This window comes from Seriola dumerili, unplaced genomic scaffold (genome assembly GCF_002260705.1).
Source record: "Seriola dumerili isolate Sdu_G_001 unplaced genomic scaffold, Sdu_1.0 BDQW01000273.1, whole genome shotgun sequence".
Taxonomy (NCBI): Eukaryota; Metazoa; Chordata; class Actinopteri; order Carangiformes; family Carangidae; genus Seriola; species Seriola dumerili.
The window spans coordinates 580,398-602,820 of NW_019174528.1; the positions used below are offsets into that span (position 1 = coordinate 580,398).

Genomic DNA, 22,423 nt, shown 5'->3' on the forward strand with positions numbered 1-22,423 from the left:
GGATTGTAGATCCACAGATATTAGATCTGTGCGTCAGATGAAGGAACATGGAGGTTTTAGGGGATCTTGAAACTGTGAAACTGTACATGCCCTGTCTGTGTGTATTTGTTATGGGACAGTGGTGACAGAGTTCAAGGGGGACCTCGACACTGTCACCAGAACTGTCTGTGTTCCCGCCACATCTGCCCAGGTTCCCCCAGAGACAGGCACCTGCTGGTCTTTGAAGTCATGGGGGATCTGGAAACAGTGACAGAGTCAAACAGCATAGGAGTGATCATATATGGTGCACATAAGGAACAGAGGTCACACAGAGGTCAGAGGGTGCCTCGACACAGACACCAGATCTGCACCTGCACAAGCACAAGCACCTGCAATGTAACAAAACAATGTCAAAATAAACATTAGAATCATTTATTCTGATCTGAGATCAGAACAGAGATCGGGGCACTTCACTGACTGAGGTTCTGGCAGCAGACAGACTGGACTGAGGCCTGGATCTGATCTGGATCTGGTTGTATAATAAATCCCAGCAGTTACAGAATGTTCTTGTCATTTTCACTTTCAATAAAATACATTTAAATCATTATGGCTGTTATGTTTTTATGTCTTAGGTAAAACAGGACATGATATTGTGTGATAGCTGCTCTCTGAAACATTAATTAAGGATTAATCATGCATTAATTAATGTCAGATAGGCTATTTATACATTCTAAATTTTTGCAACCAGTCGACCCATAGACATCAGCAGACGCTTTGTATCTTCCCTGTGATGCTCTCTAAGGCCTTCACCTCAGCCTCCTTCAGCTCCTTGTTGTTGGGCCTCTCTGCCTTCAGGATGGTTTTCACCAAGTGGCTTGAGATCAGGTATTTGACTTAACTAGTCTTTATATTCCACTTTTTCACCTTGGAAAACTGTGGTTGCTTTGGCTCTATGTGTAGGATTATTGTTCTGCTGAATGGTGGAATGTCGTCCAGTGAGTTTTGATGCATTTGTCTGAATGTGAGCACACACACAGAACGCTCCTGTCACCATCAGTCTCATCAATTTATCATCACATCAATAAATTAATCAACATCAAAAATGTACTTAAGTTGAGTAAATATTCACTTTCCACCACTGACACTCTGTTGTGTTCAAGTGTCCCAGCATTAACAACACCCTGAAACTGAAACTGAAACATTTCATTATTTACATCTGTGCTTTTCCTCTGTGACATGTTAAATGTAGGTTTACAGTTCTAGTAACATCTTCTGTGAAAAAGGTATATATCTATATGTCTGTGTGTTGTACGATACTCTTTGCTCATTAATGGTGATCTAACAAAAAAGACTTGTATGTGATGAGCTTATGGGAGTCTCTAGTGGCCATTAGGTGACTTGCAGCAGACGGGGAAGTTATTCAGATGTGTCATATACTCATTCTGTTATGTTCATTCATAACTGTGATGAAATGAAAACTGGGGAAACCCAATGATTTAACCATTGATTAAAAATGTTTCTACAGTGTGGATTTACACTTTTATATTCTCACAACCTTCTCATCTTTTTTTCATCTGATCTTTGTGAGTTTAGCTGAAGAGATATGCAGAAAAATACAGTTTTAATAAAATACACAGAATGGCAAAAAGCATGTGGATACAGGTTTTAGTAAAGCAACCTAACATGAAGGAAATACTTTTTCTAACCTCCTCTATTCGTCTCTTTGAGCAGCATCATGGGTCCAGGCTGAAGTTTTCCTCACAAGAATCAAGACGTCATGATTGAATCGAAGCTCAATGTGCAGCTGAAGTCTTTGAGGTAAGTGAGTTACAAATCCCCAATCTGAAACACTGCCTCTCTGAATCACATAGTTTAGACTGATTCATGTTTCTTTCAGAATCTAACAGGTGTTAAGTGATTTATTGGGTGTGTCGGGGACACTGTTGCAGTTTGTGTATCAGACTGTATAGAAAGTATTTATTCATGTTTATATTGTAGGCAATCAATTCTACAATTCTACAATTCTACAATGTCATTTGGCAGACGCTTTTATCCAAAGCGACGTACATATTAGAGTTTATACAACACAAGCAAGGACCACACTCACCTGCTCTTTAGTTATGATAAATGAGATAAGTTGAGTAATATCAGATTGTGCTCATATCAAAGGTCACCTCGGTCAGCCTCTGTTGGTTCAACATTTCTGTTACTAACTTGAACTGTAAACTTAGACTCTGTGATGACAAGTGAAGTCCCTGCAGGTTGCACTGTTTTTATTTAACATCCTCTGTAACTTGACACCACAAACTCTCTGTGGCAGATGAACATGCTGTGACTTTTAAACAGCTACATTCAGTAGTGGGAACAATACAGTTGTATTTGTTGTATTTGTGTAAGTTTCATACTGTTGAAGAACTCTTCTCCACTTTGTGTCAGTACAGTGTTAGATTTATAAAACATTTAAAGAGCAGTCACTGTCAGTGATTAACTCAAAGATTAACAATAATCACATTCATGTTGATTTGTTGTACAGGATATCTAGACGTGGTGAAAGTCAGTTCCAGTTTCCACAAAGAAAAAAGGCCTTTGAAGTCATTAAAAAGTCTTAATTTCAATTACAAATATCTTCTATAAGTCTATATGAAATATTAAAATAAATCATATTATCATATACTTCATATGATGATATGATTTGCCTGGTTTTGGCTTCTCCTCGTTGGAGAGCACTGAAGGAAGAGAAGGGACTGAGACAGACATGATGACACCTTCCTGCTCCTGGACAGGTTGACATTTGTAAAATATTTGGAGTAGGCTCTGTAGCCATTACATTTACTCTACCTGAATAATAACTCATTATTATCTTGGAACTGTGGAAATCTCTCTGTGTTCAACAGTGTTTGTGTAATTACTGTCACTGCCAGAAGGGGGAGACAAGAGTTCAACACTGCAGGTTTAATGATTAATTAAGGATATTAAGTGGAATTATTGTTACATAATGATGGAAAGTACTGAAAAGATAATTAATGTCAGGTGCTGCTGGTTTTCATTGAAGTCATTCATGCTTTGGCCAAAAGGACCGTGAAATAGGTATTAAATGTGATTCAAGATGTGATTAATAATGTTGTATTAACTTAAGGAACTCTGCAGAAACTGTGTGGTAAAAGTTCCATTCTTATCTCCTGCCATGTTTTCCATATTGCACAACAGAAAATACTTCAGCAGAGAAACATTCATTTACAATAGTTGAATGTTTGTTATCAAAGGAGAAAACACTGAGTAACTGGGCGAGTTTATTAATAGATAAAAGTTAAATCAGTCAATGACGCGTTGTCTGGAACAAACACTGATCCAAATGTTAAAACATGTAAACGATGACGATCACAGGAATGAGGAAAATACCAGATGGATGTTGTTTTCTTTGTGTCTGACTCTCACTGATGTTTCTTCCTCTCAGTGGCTCACTGACACTTTCCCATCACATAACAAGATAATCTGTACTAATAACATATATAACTTTAACATTTAACTATAACAGTGATTATAACTTATATGTTTTAGAGCTTTGAGTCATTGTGTGTTCCTACTTGATAACATCCCTAAGAGAGGCCTCCGACTAATGATTATTTTCATTATTGAATGATCTGTGGATTATCTGATCAATGTGTTAATCATTTAGTTGATAAAATATCATAAAATAATGATAAATATTAAAAAAGTTCAATGTGACATTTTGAGAAATCTTGTTTTATCCAAACAACATTTTAAAACAAAAGATTTTCCTTTGACATCGACATAAAACAGAGAAAAGAGGGAAATCCTCTCAGGTAAGAACCTGGAACCAGAGAATATTTTATTTAATGCAGGGATCTGCAGCAGGAGAGCTCCAGGTAGCTCACCCAAAGGTTCAGAGATATAGTCTGTACAAACCATGGAAACACAAACTTTAAGCAACTCAACTTCAGTCAGTAAATCTGCTCCAGATGCAACTAAATCAAATACACAGACAACCCCCCCCCCACACACACACACACACACACACACACACACACAACACAAAACCATCATCTGTCAGTTGTCAGTCAAAACTTCAGATTTTCCAGTATTTTGTTTTGTGAGCAATGATCTTCAAGACCAGTGACATCCCATAATCCTCAGATGTACTTTGTGTTTAGTGCTAATTAGCAAATGTTAGCATGCAGACATGCTAAACTAAGATGGTGAACATAACAAATGTTATACCTGTTAAACATTAGCATGTTGGCTTGTCATTATGAGCATGTTAGCATTGGTAGCTCATGATGTATCAGCGTAGCCTCACAGAGCTGCTGTCGGCTTGATACATGATTTAAATAATTGTCATAATTGGGTTTTTTCAGTTTCTGTCAGTTGGTTAATTGATTGTCTCAGTTCTAGTTGTCAGGAAAAATGAATCATGATTTCCTGCAACTGTGACTCTGTAATTCTGACGGCATCATGTTGAGGTCGTTCTTTTATTTATTCCAAAACCCTCATGGCGGTCTGTAGCGAGTCTGATCTAGGTCCTCCCAGCGATCGTCCTGTTGATGACTAACCTCAGAGCTCAAGACACAATCAGAGCACTTCTCTGTTGACGGCTGCCCTCACAAAGACCCTGATTACCACTGACCTTAGATACGAGTCTCGGACTTTTCTAAAGCCAGGGCAGCAATCGATGCAGCCAGTTTACTCATAAACTGTCAACAGAGATGCCATGCAAGCAACTTCCTGAAGTCCATGCTGGTGTCCAGAAGGAGAAAATGACTCTGCAGGTTTCAGTGTGGTTAAATAGAAACAGGGCGAGGAAATAGGGGAATGACGTGTGATTTTGGTCCTGGTTGTTTTTTAGTGAGTCAAAGATCAGTCATTAGATTATAAGGTAATTAAGAAGAAAGTTTGGTCATGCTACAAAGAAGAAGTAATTAGATGTTGGAGCGAATCCAGGAAAAAAAATCCTGAACTTTTCCGGGTTTTATTGCCTGAACATCCTGGATGTTTGAATTTCTGCTTTTTTAGTTTTAACTGCTGCTGTTATTTAATAGAAATCTGCAGATGTGGATGCGTCCTGCTGACATGTCCTATAAAGATATGAAGACTAAAGTGTTCAGTCTGTCTTTTATCATTGAAAAGGCAGATGCACCAAACATCCGTGTTAAGTATAGTGCTGTCTTTCCGTGTGTGTCTAGGTTAAACACAAAAACCAGGAAATGAAGTTTAAGGGAAAGATGTATATAAACACCTTCTGTTGTGTAAATGTGTTCTTTGTAAAATACTGGAAAAACCCTTTTCCCAGTCCTTAGATAATGATCTGATTAATACAGAGAGAAGGAGTGAATGAAGGATCTTAGGGCTCCTACCAGTGAGAACAGGAGCTGTTTAAATTGTAACTAGAGGGGTTGCGACTCGCGGATATAAACCGTGATTAACGACTCATGGAAAAGAGACGGCGCGTCCAAACTAGGGTTCATTTACTAGTCTCTGTCACCTAAACACACAGGGATAGTGGCAATGAAGGGTCAACACAGTTTTTGTTGTGTAGTCTGGCAGGGGAGGGAGAGGATGTCGGGGGTGCAGGCGCTTCTTTTCCAATAAGGGAGACAAACGGGTCAAACGGCCTTCCCGTCCACATGTCGTCGGACACTTCCTGTACACGTTTATTAGCGCAGCAGGTAACTGCAATAATCTTTCTAATGTGGAGACAAGCACCAAAGTTGGTATGTTTATTCTTCTTGGGCCATTAATTTGAAATTTCAAGATGGCTGCCATTTCTGGCATGGGAGAATTTTACCCACGGGACAGATTTCAGTGATTTTGCACTTTAATCCTGTTTTAGACTCTCAAAATTTTTTTTGTGCGATTTCTAAAATGTAATGTAAAAAATTCTTCATAAAAATGGATTTGCATTTATGACGAATGATGAACCAAAAGTTCTGTAGGAGTCGACAGTCTACCTGTTTACTTGTCTTAACATTAGCTATCAAGGCTAACTCGCTAGCACTAGCCTAGTTAGCAAGCTTTTTGTGAGTAATATTTTTGCTTTAATGTACTTTTAATTTTTTATAGTGTACTAAATTTTTACATAATTAAAATGTTTGATTTGACACCTGGATTATTCATATGAGAAAATGGTGGATGAATTTGTGGATGCCAGAAATGGCGGCCATCTTGAATTCTCGAGTGGCTAACATGTTTTATGGAGTAATACCCGAGGAGGATGTGTGCCAAGTATTTGAGAGATTTCCCTGAAATATGCAGTTAACAAAGCAAATTAACACACATTACACATTAACTTAGACATCAGATTATATCAGTTTAGAGGTTTAAATCTAGCTATAACTAATGCAGCCTAATACAACAATCCTGTAACAAACCCTCCTCCATAATAATAATAATAATAAACTTTTCATACAAGAGATGTGGCTCAAAGGCTCAAATTACAATAAAAAAAATCTAATAAAAATCAAATAGTATAATCAAATAAGGGTGAATTGAAGGACAATGAAAATAGACAATATAAGACAGTAGATGATATAATATGTAAATGAAAATAAAAGCAGAAACCAGTGAGGAAAATAAAATATGAGAGAATGAATTAAAAGCCAAGTTAAATAAATAAGTTTTCAGCTGTATTCCATAGCTTTGGAGCATAATTAGAAAAAGCTGCACTGTCTATTTTCTTGTGTGTAAAAGTGTTGATGGTTAAAGAGAAGTTGATTCAACTCGACGGTCGTTTTGGAGGCTGTAGTTTGTGCTGCTTTATGCTGAGAGGTGTTTCTAATATTTTGTCCACCGTGTTAAACTACATTAGTTTTAGGTGATAGAAACGTCTCTGTAGCTGCAGTTTGAGTCTGACTGGGATCTTTGTTGGATCTCTCCCTCCTTGTTTCCTGTCATCTCTCCTGTTATCTAATGAAGACATGAAGTAGAAATACCCTCTAATATAAGAATATATAATAATATCAAATAAAACAACCAAAAGAAAAAGGTATCTCGTTGCAGTTTGGTCACCGTTACTTTATATCTGAACCACTTAAAGTGAAGATGGTGTGTGTGTGTGTGTGTGTGTGTGTGTGTGTGTGTGTGTGTGTGTGTGTGTGTGAGTGTGTGTGTGTGTGTCACTCTGAAAGGTCAGAGCGGAGCAGGAAAGTAGTTCAGCAAAATCTAAAATACATTTACTGTAAGAAGCTGTGCTGACGTCAGTGTGTGGCTTCATTGTTTGGATCAATGTCTTGCAGCCGTTTTTTGATCTGTGTTGCATTGATTTTCCTCTTTTGCACCGTTTGCTTAAACAATCGATGATATCTCAGGAAAAAAAAGCAAATATCTGGAATTTTTTTCTTAACTCTTTTCCTGTTTCATCATCTTGTCACCTGTAAGATTTGACCCCCCCTGTGGGTCCTGTCTGTAACATGAAGTTCATACACACAGGAGATCATGGACAAAATCAGGAAAATAAAATGTAGAAGGTAAAAACAAGTGGACTTTTCCTTTAAATGGAGAAAGTTATCATCTGTATAAACTTCAAGCAAAGAAACAATAGTCATTTAAATTAGTTTATAAAAGTATTTAAGTGAAGTAAGTGCTTCTGAAATTTAACATGAGTGAAAACAGGCTTATCAAACATTCACAGCAAATAAAGAAAGGACAATAAAGGACAATTAATTCTTCCTTTGAGTGAAGTGGTCAAACGAGCTGGTCTGGGTACAAAGTGGGAGGAGACAGACGAGCATCAGGATGGGCTGAGCCTCACCTGTAAAAAAAGAACAGTATCACCTGCAGAGAGGAGAGCAGAGAGCCTTCACTCTCTTCACCTGGACAGGTAAAGATGTGGACGTATTTGAGAACAGAGTGAAACAGTTGGCGGAGAGGGAGATGAATGAGACTGAGGTCCACAGTCTGAGGTCGACCTGACTCTTTAAATCACTGTTGCCGAACAGTGTGTGAAAGTTTTTTTTTCAAACATGTCATCCACTTGGCCATTTGCACTTTTTCTTTCCGTGTTGCTGATGGCGTCCAGAGGCCCGAGCCTGGCCAGCGAGGAGGCGGGCGCCATGGTGAGAGGTGACCATGGCAACACCATCTGGAACAGGACGGACTCAGGCCACGACACGACCGGAGTCACCAGTCATGGGGACAGTGGGGACAGTGGACATGATGACGGTGGACATGATGACGGTGGACATGATGATGGTGGACATGATGACGGTGGACATGATGACGGTGGACATTTGATGATGGTGGACATGATGATGGTGGACATGATGACGGTGGACATGGAGAAGCGCCCATCACCACGCTGCCTATCGTGACCTGGAAGTGGCACCATGTGTCCACCCCGTACCTGGTGGCTCTGTGGATCCTGGTCTGCTGGCTCTGCAAACTCAGTGAGTCCCACCCTGTCCTGTCCGGGGGGGGGGTCTGTCTGTATATAACACATTTTAACGGGATGTTTGCGATGAAGCAGCTGCAGTGTGAAGTGTGAAATACGCTCGTTATAATTCTCCTCAGCCGAAGTCTTCAGATGTTCTGTCCGACCAACAGTCACAAATCAAGTGAGAGTGAAGCATCAAGTGTTCACATTACAGAAGCAGGAAGCAGCAGATCTGATCAGGATTTATTGTAGGACACTTTATGGTGAGGGTGGATTCAGTATCTACCACAGTTCCTCTTCAAGTTACAGGTAAATGTTTCAGATAAGATAAACCTTTATTAGTCTCCCAGTGGGGAAATCTGGAGTATTAAAGGTGACAGTACAAAGAAAGAAAAACTGCAAAATACAATGTGAAATACTTCAACATGATAAATAATATAATATGTACAATCAGATATTTAAATATATTAAAAACAAAACATAGCAGCAGATAAGTGATATGGCAGAATGTGGTATATTATATATGTATTATGTCATTGGATTACTATGACTGATGCATTAACCTCCATGGTGGAACTAGTTTTTACAACCTTCATGCCGTTAGTTGGTTTAATCAAAAATAGTGCATCATATTCTATAATCTGATCACACTCTCAGTGGCCAGTTTATTAAGTACAGCCAGCTAAAGCTAATTCAGTCTAATACAGCAGAAGGTTCTAATGTAAAGTTTGTGATGCTGTGTAATTACGTCGCTGTGAGGCGTCACTGAGGATTTCCTCCTGAAAAGTGACGTAGAAGAATGAAGTAACTCCGTAAAACAAACTGCACTTGAGTAAAACACTTGAGTAAATAGTTGTTTTCCACCACCATGTGTTATTTTGTATGATGATTTTTTGCTGGAAATTCAGTCAAGAAAACGAGTAAAATCAAGTTATTTTATCATACATACATACATTCCTTAAGGAAAAAAGTTTAAGATAAAAAGCAGTAAAGTTTTACTGTTTCCATGGAGACTGTTGATTTGATGCCATTAGCACTTGTGATACCTGTGATCTCATCCTCCCATTGATTTTACGAGAACTTCACCAGGTGAACTTTGGTCACTAACGTCTTTAGAGCAACAGTTTAACTGACTATAAGGATTCCTTAAGTTTAAGACCAAGATAAGGAGAAAAGCTTAAATACACAAGAAGAGTTAAGGGGGTTTTGTGCTGCTGGCTGCTGCACCCAGTGTCACGCTACGCTGCGTGTTTTCTCACTTTGCTGTGATTGGACAAACGTCCCCTGTGAAACTCTGAGCTGGACATTAATGGAGGGACAAACAGCTCGACCTTCTGTCAGACTGAAGCCTCCCAACTGTTGTGATCACAGAACGTTGTCATTATCATTTCATGTGTACACAACAGAACCTAATGGGTTGTAGCAGTGTGGACAATGTAAATGTGTGTGTGTGTGTGTGTGTGTGTGTGTGTGTGTACACCTCAGCTGTCATAAATATGGGACTGTGGTTTTCTGGATGTGATGCAGGAAATGACTGTGATTAATCGATGAAAACAGACACATCAGCTGATGTGTTACAGTTGACGTGTCAGTCCGTGTGTCGTGTGTCAGTCTGTGTGTCAGTCTGTGTGTCAGTCTGTGTGTCAGTCCGTGTGTCAGTCCGTGTGTCAGTCCGTGTGTCGTGTGTCAGTCTGTGTGTCAGTCCGTGCTGTGAGTGTTACAGTGTTTGTACTGACAGTGACCCGTCAGAGGGATTATTAGTGATAACACAGAAACGTGTTCCTGATGTTTTAGCAGCGACAAACATTTTGTTTTTGGAGTTTTTGTGGAAATAAATGTCTCCAGATTTTACTGATTGACAAGGTTAAACACTAATTTATAAAGTTATTTTTTGTGGCTTTTTTGCTTTTATTTTGCCTTTGTTAAAAAAATAAAACTAATTACTGGACAAACTGACATTTTGACCCGATAATGACATGAACGACAGGAACGTCTTCCACAGTCCAACAGATAGTTTAGTTGATGGACTAAATTATTAATACACTGATCAGATAATCCAGAGATCATTCAATTATGAAAATAATCATTTAAAATAATAAGTTGGAACAATAACACTCAAATATATATCAAATATATAATCACTGTTAGAGGTTTATGTTAATAGGTTTTTCTTTATCATCGTCTCAATGAGAGGGGGGGGGGCAGGAGAGAGAGAGAGAGAGAGAGACAGGAGAGAGAGAGACAGAGAGAGAGGGAGAGAGAGATAGAGAGAGAGGGAGAGAGAGAGAGAGAGAGAGGGAGAGAGAGAGAGAGAGAGACAGAGGGAGAGAGAGAGACAGGAGAGTATCACGTCCTCATGGTCGTATCCCTCCGCCACTCACACTAGTTCCAGGTCACAATGTTTCGTGAGATCACACTGACCTTGACCTTTGACCTTTGACCTTTGACCACCAAAATCTACTCAGTTCATCCGTGAGTCCTGGTGAGTGTTTGTGCCAAATCTGAAGAATCAAGGTGTTTCTGAGACATCGTGTCCACGAGAACGAGACGGACAGACGGACGACCTGGAAAGAAAATGGCCGCTCTGACTGCCGCCGCTGCGGAGGAAAAGCTTCAGTTTATCAGCGTTCACACTTGCAGCTGTTCAGACAGAAACACTGGAGCTGTGCAGAACACAAATAGCCAGGGATCAGAGGACACATCTGGAGCGTTCACTAACAGAAACCCTTACAGAGAGGAGGAATGTTTGATTTGTTCAGTCAGGACCTGAGACAGGAAACATGAGCAGGTACTTCACTTTAAAGTTTAGCAGTGATTCATGTACAACCACAGAAACATAAAGTTACATAAAGCATATGTTCCCAGTATGAATGTTGACTTTAGAGACACTCGTCATGGTTTGTTGAAGTGCAGACAAAGGCTCCAGTTTTCCTCGGCTCTTATTTCCTCTTGACAGAGTCACAAAGATTTCTTTCTCTGCGTCAGGTGAGTGTGCAGCTGACCGCAGGACAATGGAAACTAATGCAGGTTCCCGTGCAAGAAAACTTCCTTCTCCTGGTTCAGTCAGTGAGTTCACATTAACTCCTCCGGTCCGACCTCCTCTGGACACACGGGATTATTCTATATATAATCTTATAGAATCACATCAGGAACTTTATTTTTATTCCTCTCCGCCAGCGACAGTCAGAGCAGCGGCCATTTTGTTTTCAGGTCGTCCGTCCGTCCGTCTCGTTCTCGTGGACACGATGTCTCAGAAGCACCTTGATGGAACGTCTTCAGATTAGGCACAAACACTCACCTGGACTCACGAATGAACTGATTAGACTTTAGTGGTCAAAGGTCAGAGGTCAAGGTCAGTGTGACCTCGCAAAACACCTTTTAGCTGTAACTCAAGACTTTACAGCAATTCTGACAAAATTTCCCACCGATGGTTCATATTTACTGTGACGCTGGATAAACAGGAAGTGACCTGGAACTGGTCTGAGTGGCGGAGGCAGACATGTGACCTCTCGTCCCAGAGTGATTGGAAAATGAAAAGCAGCAGGTGAACACCTAAGAATGACAGTAACATGTTCTTTGTCTACATCTCCTCCTGAGCTGTCGGCTTGGAGGGTGACAAACCACAACATGATAATCTTTAACTGTAACTGCTGACTCCTCCCAGTGCGAGCGTGACCTCTGTCTGACCTGTCTGTTGCACCGTGACGTTGACCTCTGTCTCTCTGTGGCGTTCACAGAGCTGCAGTTAAAGAGCAGCCACTGTAGAGCAGATGCATTAGGTCATTAGTTAATAAGTCCGAGCGGGGGAGTTCATGCCTGACCACTGTGCCGCTAAATGTTCTTCTAACTTTGATTTACAGCTTTTAAAACTCCTCGGTGGAAGAAGTGACTTCATTTACCTGATAATACCTTCATTTATGAGCCGTTTATGTTGCTGTTAGTGAGACGCACACTCACACCTGTGTGAGGGAGTTCATATCAAACCAGTCCGTCTCACCAATGAGGCCTTTGTCCCTTGTCTCGCTCAGACAGGACGAGACTGTTGGCCAAAGAAAAGCAGTCACACATCTTCAGTGAACCAACGCTAACAGGAGTAAATACATCTTATAGAAGTGAACACCCACACTGACGTGTTCGTGTCGTCAGCACAGACCGGACGTAGCTTCCTTTAAACTCCTGTAGTGGTTATTTAAAGGATAAAGCTGCTGTTATTCTATATTTCACCTCTTGTCCACAGATCCCATGTTAGTTCATCTCTAAACACACGTGTGACGCTCGGTCCATGTGTTCCTACTGACGCAGGTCATGAATACATACTTTCATGTTTTTATCATTTTAAAAAAGGCTCATTATTTTCCTAAAACAGCTGGCTAGTTTTTTTAATTGAATGTGACTCAAGACAAAAGGAATTCCTGCATTTTATGGAACTATTTCCTGCTGCGGATTAATACACATTTGGTGTTTTAGTGAGAACAATGTCAAATGTTAACAAATAATGTCTTTATTGAGTTTTCATTTAACCGTCATTAGCATTATTATGTCACATATTAAACAAAATATTCATCAGTTTATTGTTGGTTTTGTTGATGAAGAAAAAATAAAATCACTTTCAGATGACATATTTCATTTTGGGACAAAAAATGTCAAAACTTTCATGACAGAACAAAAGTATGAGCTTGTTGTCCGACTCAACTGGGACTGAGTAACGTCAGCGTCAATCATTACTGAGCACAAAGCTGAGAGACAGCCAGTGGAAATATTCCACACACACACACACATACACACACACACACATACACACACACACACACACACACACACACACACACACACACACACACACACACACACACTCTCTGAAAATGTGTCATGACAAACTTCAGTAGATGTGTTAAAAGACAAACACAGTGAGTGGTGAATGTTTCAAACGTGACTGAATAACTGAGACTTCTTGGACATCCGTTACTCCCCCTCACACACACACACACACACACACACACACACACACACACACACACACACAACCTTGGCCACAGAGGAGATACTGTACATATAAAAGGCTGAGTCCAGCGTTCTGCACACCTCTGACCACAGACTGTGGGAGGACACAGAGTCTCAGCCTGACAGAGACAGAAGCAGCAGCAGAGGAGGAACAGGAGGAAGAGTAGTGAACAGATAGTGATAGTAGATGAGAAGGAGTAAGACAGAGGAAGCACACACCCACAAAAAGGAAGCATCGATCAGACGTGTGCGGCTCAGTCTGGTCTGAGGTTGAACGAGCGAAGAAGAAGAAGAAGAGCGGCTCTTCTTCTGCTCATTTGACGAGATGAAACTCTGTGGATATGTGCTGCTCTTGCTGCTGGGCTCAGTGCTGCTGATGGGGGGGCCCATCTCAGGGGTCAGGAGGGTCAGGGACAAAGCGGCTCTCACGCTCAGAGACCCCCACCTGAATCCACCAGAGTTCAGATCCGACTCGAACCGGACTGACCACGGTCACGGCTCCGGCATCACTGAGGTTCCCATAGTGACCTTTAAGTGGCACCATGTGGACGCTCCTTACCTGGTGGCTCTGTGGATACTGGTGGCTGGTTTGGCTAAGTTAGGTATGTAACATGACGGGAGCTGCAGCGTTAGAAAAGAGGTTTAATGATGCAGGTTCACACAGTGAAGCCTCGGCCTGCTGCAGATTCCTCTGTCAAAGATAATGCTGAGCTATTTTTAACACACAACAATGTGAAATAATTACAATGTAGTCCTGTTGTCGCACGCACGCACGCACGCACAGGGTTTTGTGAGAGAAAGGAAGAATCATACATTATCTAAACTCTATTACTAGATAATAGATCATTTAGACTAAACCCTTAAAGAAGTTTAAAATAGTTTTGTGCTTTTAAATTAATCTTTTTAGTGACTTTGAAAATCTAGTTTAAAATATTAAGTGTTTTTTTAAATATTAAATAGTCAAGACTAAATTTAAGTTTAAAGCAACAATTAAAGTTTGAAAAACATAAAAACACGCACTATGACTTAAAGTTTGACCCTCAGCTGATCCGCCTCAGGAAGACTGTGGATCAGATTCAAGACTTTGAGTCAAATAATATATATATTATATAATATATATATTAAACTCATTGATCCACAGAAATAACCAAAATGATAAAATAATAATAATAATAACTTTATTTACACAGAACCTTTAAAAACAGTTTCCGACAGAGATGAGGAGGCGTTCCAGAGGGAGGACACACAGTGTAACTCAGTATAAAGGAGGGAGCAGGTGCCGTATAGAAACAGATGATAAGACCATAATAAAATCCTAAAGTTTATGTTTCTATCATCATCATAGTAAGAAGCTGGTTGATAAAACATGTTTAACCATGAGAAACTACAGTTCAGGAAAAGGAGACATTTTTAAATAGTTGAGTGATTTTCTTTTTAATATTGTAACAGACGGTCGGTGGCTGCGGTGAACCGGAGTCTGTTATCTACACTCACGTTGTTCCAGAGAACAGAAGACTGTCTTCTGTTTCTGTCCATGTTTGTGCTTCAGTACAAACTCCACACACACTTTTACACTTTGTAAAATCACTCCTCTGATTAATATTTCATCTTAAAACTCGCTGGAGAAAGAATTATATATTACTGTAAACTCTGACCTTTCACTTGCTGTCCAGGTTTCAGATCCTGAGAAAATCATATATGAGCAAAATTATTGATCTGGTTTCCACACACATGAGAAATACTGTGGCAGAGCAAAGGTTCCTGGACTCATTCGTTAACGACTCTCTGTTCTCATGGTTGGTGGGTTTCATTATTAAATCAGCGTCAGTGACACTTTGTCGGATCATTAGGTCGAGTGGCCTGAAGCAGAAGTCAGTGTTTAGTTCTGCAGAGAGGTTTCTGAACCTCCACACATCCCAGGTCAGTTAATCATATCCTCAGAACCAAAAGTGACACTTTCTCAACCGAGAGCAGCAGTTGATCATTTGCAAATTTTGCAACCTGCAACGTCACAAGAGTTTTAGACTCATGGTTCAGTTACAGTTTAAAATGAATAAAGGTCGACTGACGACAAATCTGAAGATGTTTTCTTATTGTCAATAAAACTTCTTTGTCTTCTCTTCTCCTGTCTCCTCTCAGTCATCGAGGCCAACCACCATGTGACCAACGTGATCCCAGAGAGCGCCCTGCTCATCTGCTTTGGCTTCATCCTGGGGGGGATCATTTGGGGGGCGGACAAGGTGCAGACGTTCAAACTGACGCCGACGGTCTTCTTCTTCTACCTGCTGCCTCAGGTCATCCTCGACGCGGGATACTCCATGCCCAACAAGCTCTTCTTCAGCAACCTGGGGGGCATCCTGGTGTACGCCATCATCGGGACCTGCTGGAACGCCGCCAGCCTGGGGCTGTCGCTGTGGGGGTGTCACAAGGGGGGAGCCATGGGTAAGAGAGACACACGTAGTCACTTCTGAAGATACAAACATGATACACATATATATTTACATATATGTTTAGATACAGTGTGAATTACACTTTCTAAGGATGTCGATATCTCCAGTGTCCATCATGAATAATTATTCAAAAATCTGCTTAAAAATCATTAAAAAAAAGACCCAGAACTTCCTTGACAATCGTGACATTTTTAAGTTTTCCACAGAATCAAACTGATCCAGCGACACCTGTCTGTACATCAGAGGATACACTGCAAGCACAAACTACTAATAGATCATTCAGCATAATTTTCATGGTGTCAAATTAAAATATTTAACAAATTTAGGCAAAAAATCTGCAGCAAAACCCAGAAAACGCTGCCACAGTGTCACTGCAGGAGAGAGTCTGATGGAGTTTCAGTGCTGAAGAGAAAGTCAGTGTTTGTTGAGATATAAAGACGGAGGGAACGTCCTGCTCAGTAAATAAACTGACTGTGTCTCTCCTTGTCTCTCCTGGTCCCTCCTGGTCCCTCCTGGTCCCTCCTGGTCCCTCCTGGTCCCTCCTGGTCTCTCCTGGTCTCTCCTGGTCCCTCCTGGTCCCTCCTGGTCCCTCCTGGTCCCTCCTGGTCTCTCCTGGTCCCTCCTGGTCCCTCCTGGTCCCTCCTGGTCCCTCCTGGTCCCTCCTGGTCCCTCCTGGTCCCTCCTGGTCCCTCCTGGTCCCTCCTGGTCCCTCCTGGTCCCTCCTGGTCCCTCCTGGTCCCTCCTGGTCCCTCCTGGTCCCTCCTGGTCTCTCCTGGTCTCTCCTGGTCTCTCCTGGTCCCTCCTGGTCCCTCCTGGTCCCTCCTGGTCCTGGTGTGTAGGGGACCTGGACATCGGTCTGCTGCAGTACCTTCTCTTCGGCAGCCTGATTGCTGCTGTCGACCCTGTAGCCGTCATCGCTGTGTTCGAGCAGGTCCACGTCAACGAGGTCCTCTTCATCATGGTGTTCGGAGAGTCACTGCTCAATGACGGCGTGACAGTGGTTCGTATCCCACGATGCACTGCTGCTGCTGCTGCTGCTGCTGCTGCTGCGCCTCACTTTCCCTCAGCAGGTTGAGTTTGCTGAGACGTCCGTCACTCTGAGACATGAAGTGTGAAGAATGTAAACACTCACACTTCAAAGTGACGACCTTGAGCCTTACTCAGGTCTCGTCACCTCATCTGAACTTCATCCCTCAATCAATCAATCAATCAATCAATCGGCTCTTGAGTAAATGAGTATTATATTTCTTATTTATGTGTAGAGTCAGTGAGGAGTGGAGGGAGCACCGAGGCGTTACTGTGAACTTCCACTCATTTATCAGCTGTGAAGTAGATCAATAACAAGCTGCATGAGGATTATTCGCCCACTTATTCAAATACTTGTTTAATACTTGTGTTTGCAAATTTCAAAACACATGGAGGTCAAACAAGAAACAGGGTGGTTTTATTTAAGTTTTGAAATGCATCTAATTCACTACTGGTTCACTACTACAGTCTGAGATCCTCAGAAAAAGCTTTTATTGTTCATATTATTAAGTTTGTTTATATTATTATTTAATTTCATTTACATTTGACTTTTTTATGTTTTATATTTGACTCGTGAAGCACTTTGTTACTTGTATTGATTTGTTGATTGTATTGACTGTATATAAATATTATTATTATTATTATTATAGTCTTATATCTGCAAGAGAGTTTGAAGAAACCAAAGAGGAAATAAAAACAATAAAGAGCAGAAATACAGAAATAGGAAGAAAGCATTTGAATGAATGGATATAACTCATTAATAGGATTAAAGTATCTATGTCATAACTTGATGTTATTCTTTCTCTGACGGACAGAACATGAACACACTCTTCTTCCTCTTCTCTCAGGTTCTCTTCAATGTGTTTGATGCGTTCGTGTCGCTGGGAGGATCCAAGATCGACGCCGTGGAGATCATTAAAGGAATCGGTGAGACCTGGTTTATTAACCCACTGATAGAGTTGGTGTAACAGTCAGTCAGTCTGATCTTTACACTCTGTTACTTTGGATAAAAGTGTCCATTAAATAACATGTAATCTAAGTTATAGTGGATAACATGAGAATAACTTCTCATACATGCGTCGTCTCTCTCTCTCTCCAGTTTCCTTCTTCGTGGTGGCGTTCGGCGGTTCCCTCCTGGGTTTTGTATTTGGTCTGTTGATCTCTCTTCTGACCAGATGCACTAAAAACATCCAGATCATTGAGCCGGGCTTCATCTTTGTCCTGGGATATCTGTCCTACCTGACGGCTGAGATGCTCTCCCTGTCCGCCATCCTCTCGTAAGAGCTCCATGACAGAAGACCTACTTGGTTTTATTATATCTGCATCATATGTCGAAGGATTTAAACAAGGAGACATTTAAATATATTCAGTTTCAGTGATTTGGTGTTTTTCTTCTGCAGGATCGTCTTCTGTGGAATTTGCTGTCAGAAATACATCAACGCAAACATGGACGAGAGTTCGGTCAACACAGTCAGATACGCCATGAAGGTTCTCGCCAATGGCTCAGAAACCATCATCTTCGTCTTCCTCGGCATCTCGGCCATCGACAAGTCGATCTGGGTGTGGAACACCGGCTTCATCCTGCTCACGCTCCTCTTCGTCATCGTGTACAGATGCATCGGTGAGACTTTGTGTTCATACTCGGAGGTCAGAGGTCACGAGACAGACTGTGATTGTGATTGTGTGTTTTTTCACTACAGGTGTCTTTTTCATCACCTGGATCCTGAACAAGTTCAGGCTGGTCCCCATTGGCTTCATAGACCAGGTGATTCTGAGCTACGGTGGCCTGCGAGGGGCCGTTGCGTACGGCCTGGCTGTGATGTTGGACGAGAACAAGATAAAAGAGAAGAATCTGATGGTCAGCACCACTCTCATCGTCGTGTACTTCACCGTCATTTTTCAGGTAACTGCTGGTGTGATTGAGCCACATAGTTCATTGGTACATTTGTTTTAATTAAACAACACAGCTTCATTAACGAAGCTTCCTGTTTCAGGGAATAACCATGAAACCTCTGGTCACGTGGCTCAAAGTAAAGAGAGCTGCGATGTCTGAACTCACACTCGTAGAAAAAGTGCAGAACAAGGTAAAACTCAACATTAAATTTACTTTTTTAAATTTAAATATCTAATTGTACATATTATATTTTACATTATTAATCTTTTATAGTATTTATAGTATTAAGTATTTTATATTGTCATTTTGCAGTTTTTCTTTCTTTGTACTGTCACTTTGCTGCTGTAATACTGCAAATTATCTCGTCTTATCTCATTTCATCTTATTTTGTCTCATTTTATCTCATTTTATCTCATTTCATCTTATTTTATCTCATCTTCTTATTTTTTCTTATTTTATTTTTAACATTTCAGCTGTTACAGTTTGTGTCCAGGTGTCACAGAGTCTGTCTCTTCCTGTTGTTCAGGTGTTTGATCACATGCTTGTTGCCATAGAAGACATATCTGGACAGATAGGACACAACTACATGAGGGACAAGTATGTAGAGACACTTTAAATGATTGAACTGGATGTGTCTGAATGAAGCTACAGTCATCTCTCTCCTCTGTCTGTGAAGGTGGAATAACTTTGAGGAGAATTGGATGTCGAGGGTTTTGATGAAACCGTCGGCGAGGAAGAACCGAGACTACGTCTTCAACGTCTTCCATCAGCTGAACCTGAAGGACGCCATGAGCTACGTGGCTGAGGTGAGGATCATATGCTGCAAACGTCAGTTGACATTAAAGGAGACAGAGATATTAGATGATCTGCTGGTCAGTAACAGCTGGAACAGGAAGTAAACTCTGGTCTTGTTGGCTCAGGGTGAACGCAGAGGATCTCTGGAGTTTGTCCGAAACGACACGGCGTACGTCGACTTCAAGAAAAAGTTTGGTGATGAATTCTCAGAGGTCATGCCTGACATCATGGCCGACATGTCAGACGACCACGGAGGAATGTCTGTTATGAGGTGAGCAAACACTTCTACAATCACAGGTGAGCTGATGGCGGACTGGCAGGTTGTCCAGCTGATGGTGAACAAACTCGTTCATGACCTAAATTTCAGCTCTGAATTTAAGGATAAATATATTTAATTCTAAAACTACCAAAAGCACATTGCCTGAAAACTAGAGCTGATCTACTACAGGTCTACTGACCTTAGATCAGCTGCTCAGACGCTGCCACCTGGTGACCAGAAACAGTCAAAGCTTATTTCATAGGAGGAACCTGAACAACGTGTTGATGATTTGTTTGCCTGTAGGAGAGACCCTGTTCCATCAGTGAGTCTGGAAATGCACGAGCAGACCATGAACGGCCTGAGAGGAGCTGAGGACATCAACACTCACCACCTGCTGCAGCAGCATCTGTACAAGGGCAGGAAACAGGTGAACCTGTTCAGACACATCACAGAGTCATTCCACTCTCTGAACTCGTGACTAACAAAGTTTCTGTGTGAGTAACGAGTCTTCTTGTCCTCTTTGTCCTCACATCCTCGTCCCTTCTTCTCTGATCTGCAGCACCGGCACAGATACAGCCGGAGCCACTTTGATGTCAACAAAGATGAAAACGAGGTGCAGGAGATCTTCCAGAGGACCATGAGGAGCCGTCTGGAGTCCTTTAAGTCTGCCAAGATGGGCGTCGCTCCGCCAAAGACCATCTCCAAACACACAAAGAAAGAGCCGCAGCAAAAGGTCAGAGCCTCCGATCATCTACAGCACACAGATAGAGCTCAGTGTTCAACTTCAGTGTTTTATTGGCTGCAGATTCTGAAAGTGAAATCTGGCATTGAATGAATGGATTTGTAATTGTTAGATAGCACTAAAGTATATAAGTACCTGTAGTATTTAAATAACTGTCCATTTTAACATGGTTTTTGTTTTTTGACAACTTTTAAGATTTTATAATCCTGGTTTCTTTCGTTCAATAAAAAATACAGAAAATATTTATCAAAGTAAGTTATTACAGAAGCATCAGTTCAAATGATTAAATCCTTAAATCCCTTTTGTTTCTCAGCCTTAAGATGTAATTTATAAATTTAAAACTTCTCTTCTTTCTGCAGATGCCAAATGGAAAATCACTGGACAAGAGTAAAAGCTACCACTCTGGTGATGAAGGTTTGTGTCTGTGTTTAACCATTAATCAACTTCATAAAACTTCATGAGAAGCGTTTTAACAATCATTTTTTCTTGTCCAGATTTCGGGTTCTCGGAGGGCGACAGCGCCTCTGGCTACGACGCACCGGGTTCGTTCCCCATGAGAGTCACCTACAGAGCAGGAGGTAAATAAATCCATCACCTCGCTCTCATGTCTTTAACCTCTGACCTTCAGCACTGAGTCGCTCTCTCTGTTTCATCCAGCTGGAATAGAGAACCCCGCCTTCATGGCCGACATGGACCCGATGCAGATCCCTCCGTGGCTGGCGGAGGCGGAGCTCGACAGCAGCACGGTCGCTCCCTCGCAGCGAGCTCAGGTGAGGTTGCCATGGACGCCCAGCAACCTGCGGCGCCTGGCCCCCCTCCGCACCAGCACCCGCTCCACAGACTCCTTCATGCTGGCCGACGCTCCCGCCACGCAGCAGAGGGACGGCGAGGAGCTGCCGCCTCCTCCACCCCCACCTGCTTCTAAAAGAGACGGTGACTGCATGTAGCAGCATCCTGACCCCCCCACTTCATCTCCCTGTGACGAGCCGCCACAGACTCAAAATACTGACGAGGGAAAGTTTTCTTCTCAGTTTAATCTCAGTCTCAGGTTTTCAGATGAAACATTCACAGTCCTGTGACCTCTGACCTCTGCTCTTCAGATCCAGCTCCTGTCGCTCTGACGTCACCCCCCACTGAGAGCTGCAGGTGAAGGTGAGACCATGTATTCACAGTGGCAGTTATTCACCAGCTCCTGTTGAACATTGTCATGTTTCATAGTCAAGCATCTAAACACTGTCAGTCAGTCCTGGGGACCTTCATCCTGATGTGATGCAAAAACCTCTGCAGATATTTATCGATTGTGTTTGCTTATAAAGATGATAAAAGATTTAATTTAGAGTGACATGAAATCAATTCCGAAGCTATGATCTGAATCTTTGTGTGTTTTCTCATGTGTGTCAGAAACGTGACGTTGAATGTTGAACTTGAAGATTAAAAACATTGTAAAAATGTGACTTGTATGATAAAGAGATTATATTTATTCACAAATGAAGTTTGTAATGTATGGACATTTCCACCATCTCAGATCTGTGCACATGCAGCTGTTTCTAACATTTCATTTACCTCCAACAACGAACTCTTTGACCGGGTTTAGTTTTCAACTGTATGTGTTTTAAAATGTGGATTTAGAAATAAAAATGAAGGAAATATGTCTGTGCAGTCGATTTTATGGCATATTAACAGCTGTTGAACTAATAAAAATGCAAAGAATCATTTCTTAATCTTTTAATAAGTAGTGGCTTGAATACAGGTCAGGATGACGTCATCCATTTTAATCTTTATAAACACTAAACATTGTTTTGTTTTTTTTAAATAAGCCTGAAAAATATTACTACTCATGTTTTCCAGCGTTTGCGCCTGTGAACATTAAATTCAGTATCATGTTGGATAA

The 22,423-nt window shown here is 41.3% G+C and overlaps 1 protein-coding gene across 1 annotated transcript; it reads left to right on the forward strand.

Annotated features, from left to right (window-relative positions):
- The first annotated feature begins 1,710 nt into the window (after positions 1-1,710).
- On the forward strand, positions 1,711-22,183 carry slc9a3 (solute carrier family 9 member A3). Its single transcript, XM_022757269.1, is given in 18 exon segments — positions 1,711-1,797; positions 8,012-8,219; positions 8,222-8,378; positions 15,506-15,808; positions 16,656-16,816; positions 17,691-17,769; positions 17,942-18,119; positions 18,243-18,463; positions 18,543-18,745; positions 18,837-18,926; positions 19,263-19,333; positions 19,413-19,542; positions 19,657-19,802; positions 20,094-20,217; positions 20,350-20,523; positions 20,892-20,946; positions 21,027-21,110; positions 21,190-22,183. Coding segments are annotated over 18 exon segments (2,715 nt in total). The 5' UTR covers positions 1,711-1,756; the 3' UTR covers positions 21,480-22,183.
- The last annotated feature ends 240 nt before the right edge of the window (positions 22,184-22,423 follow it).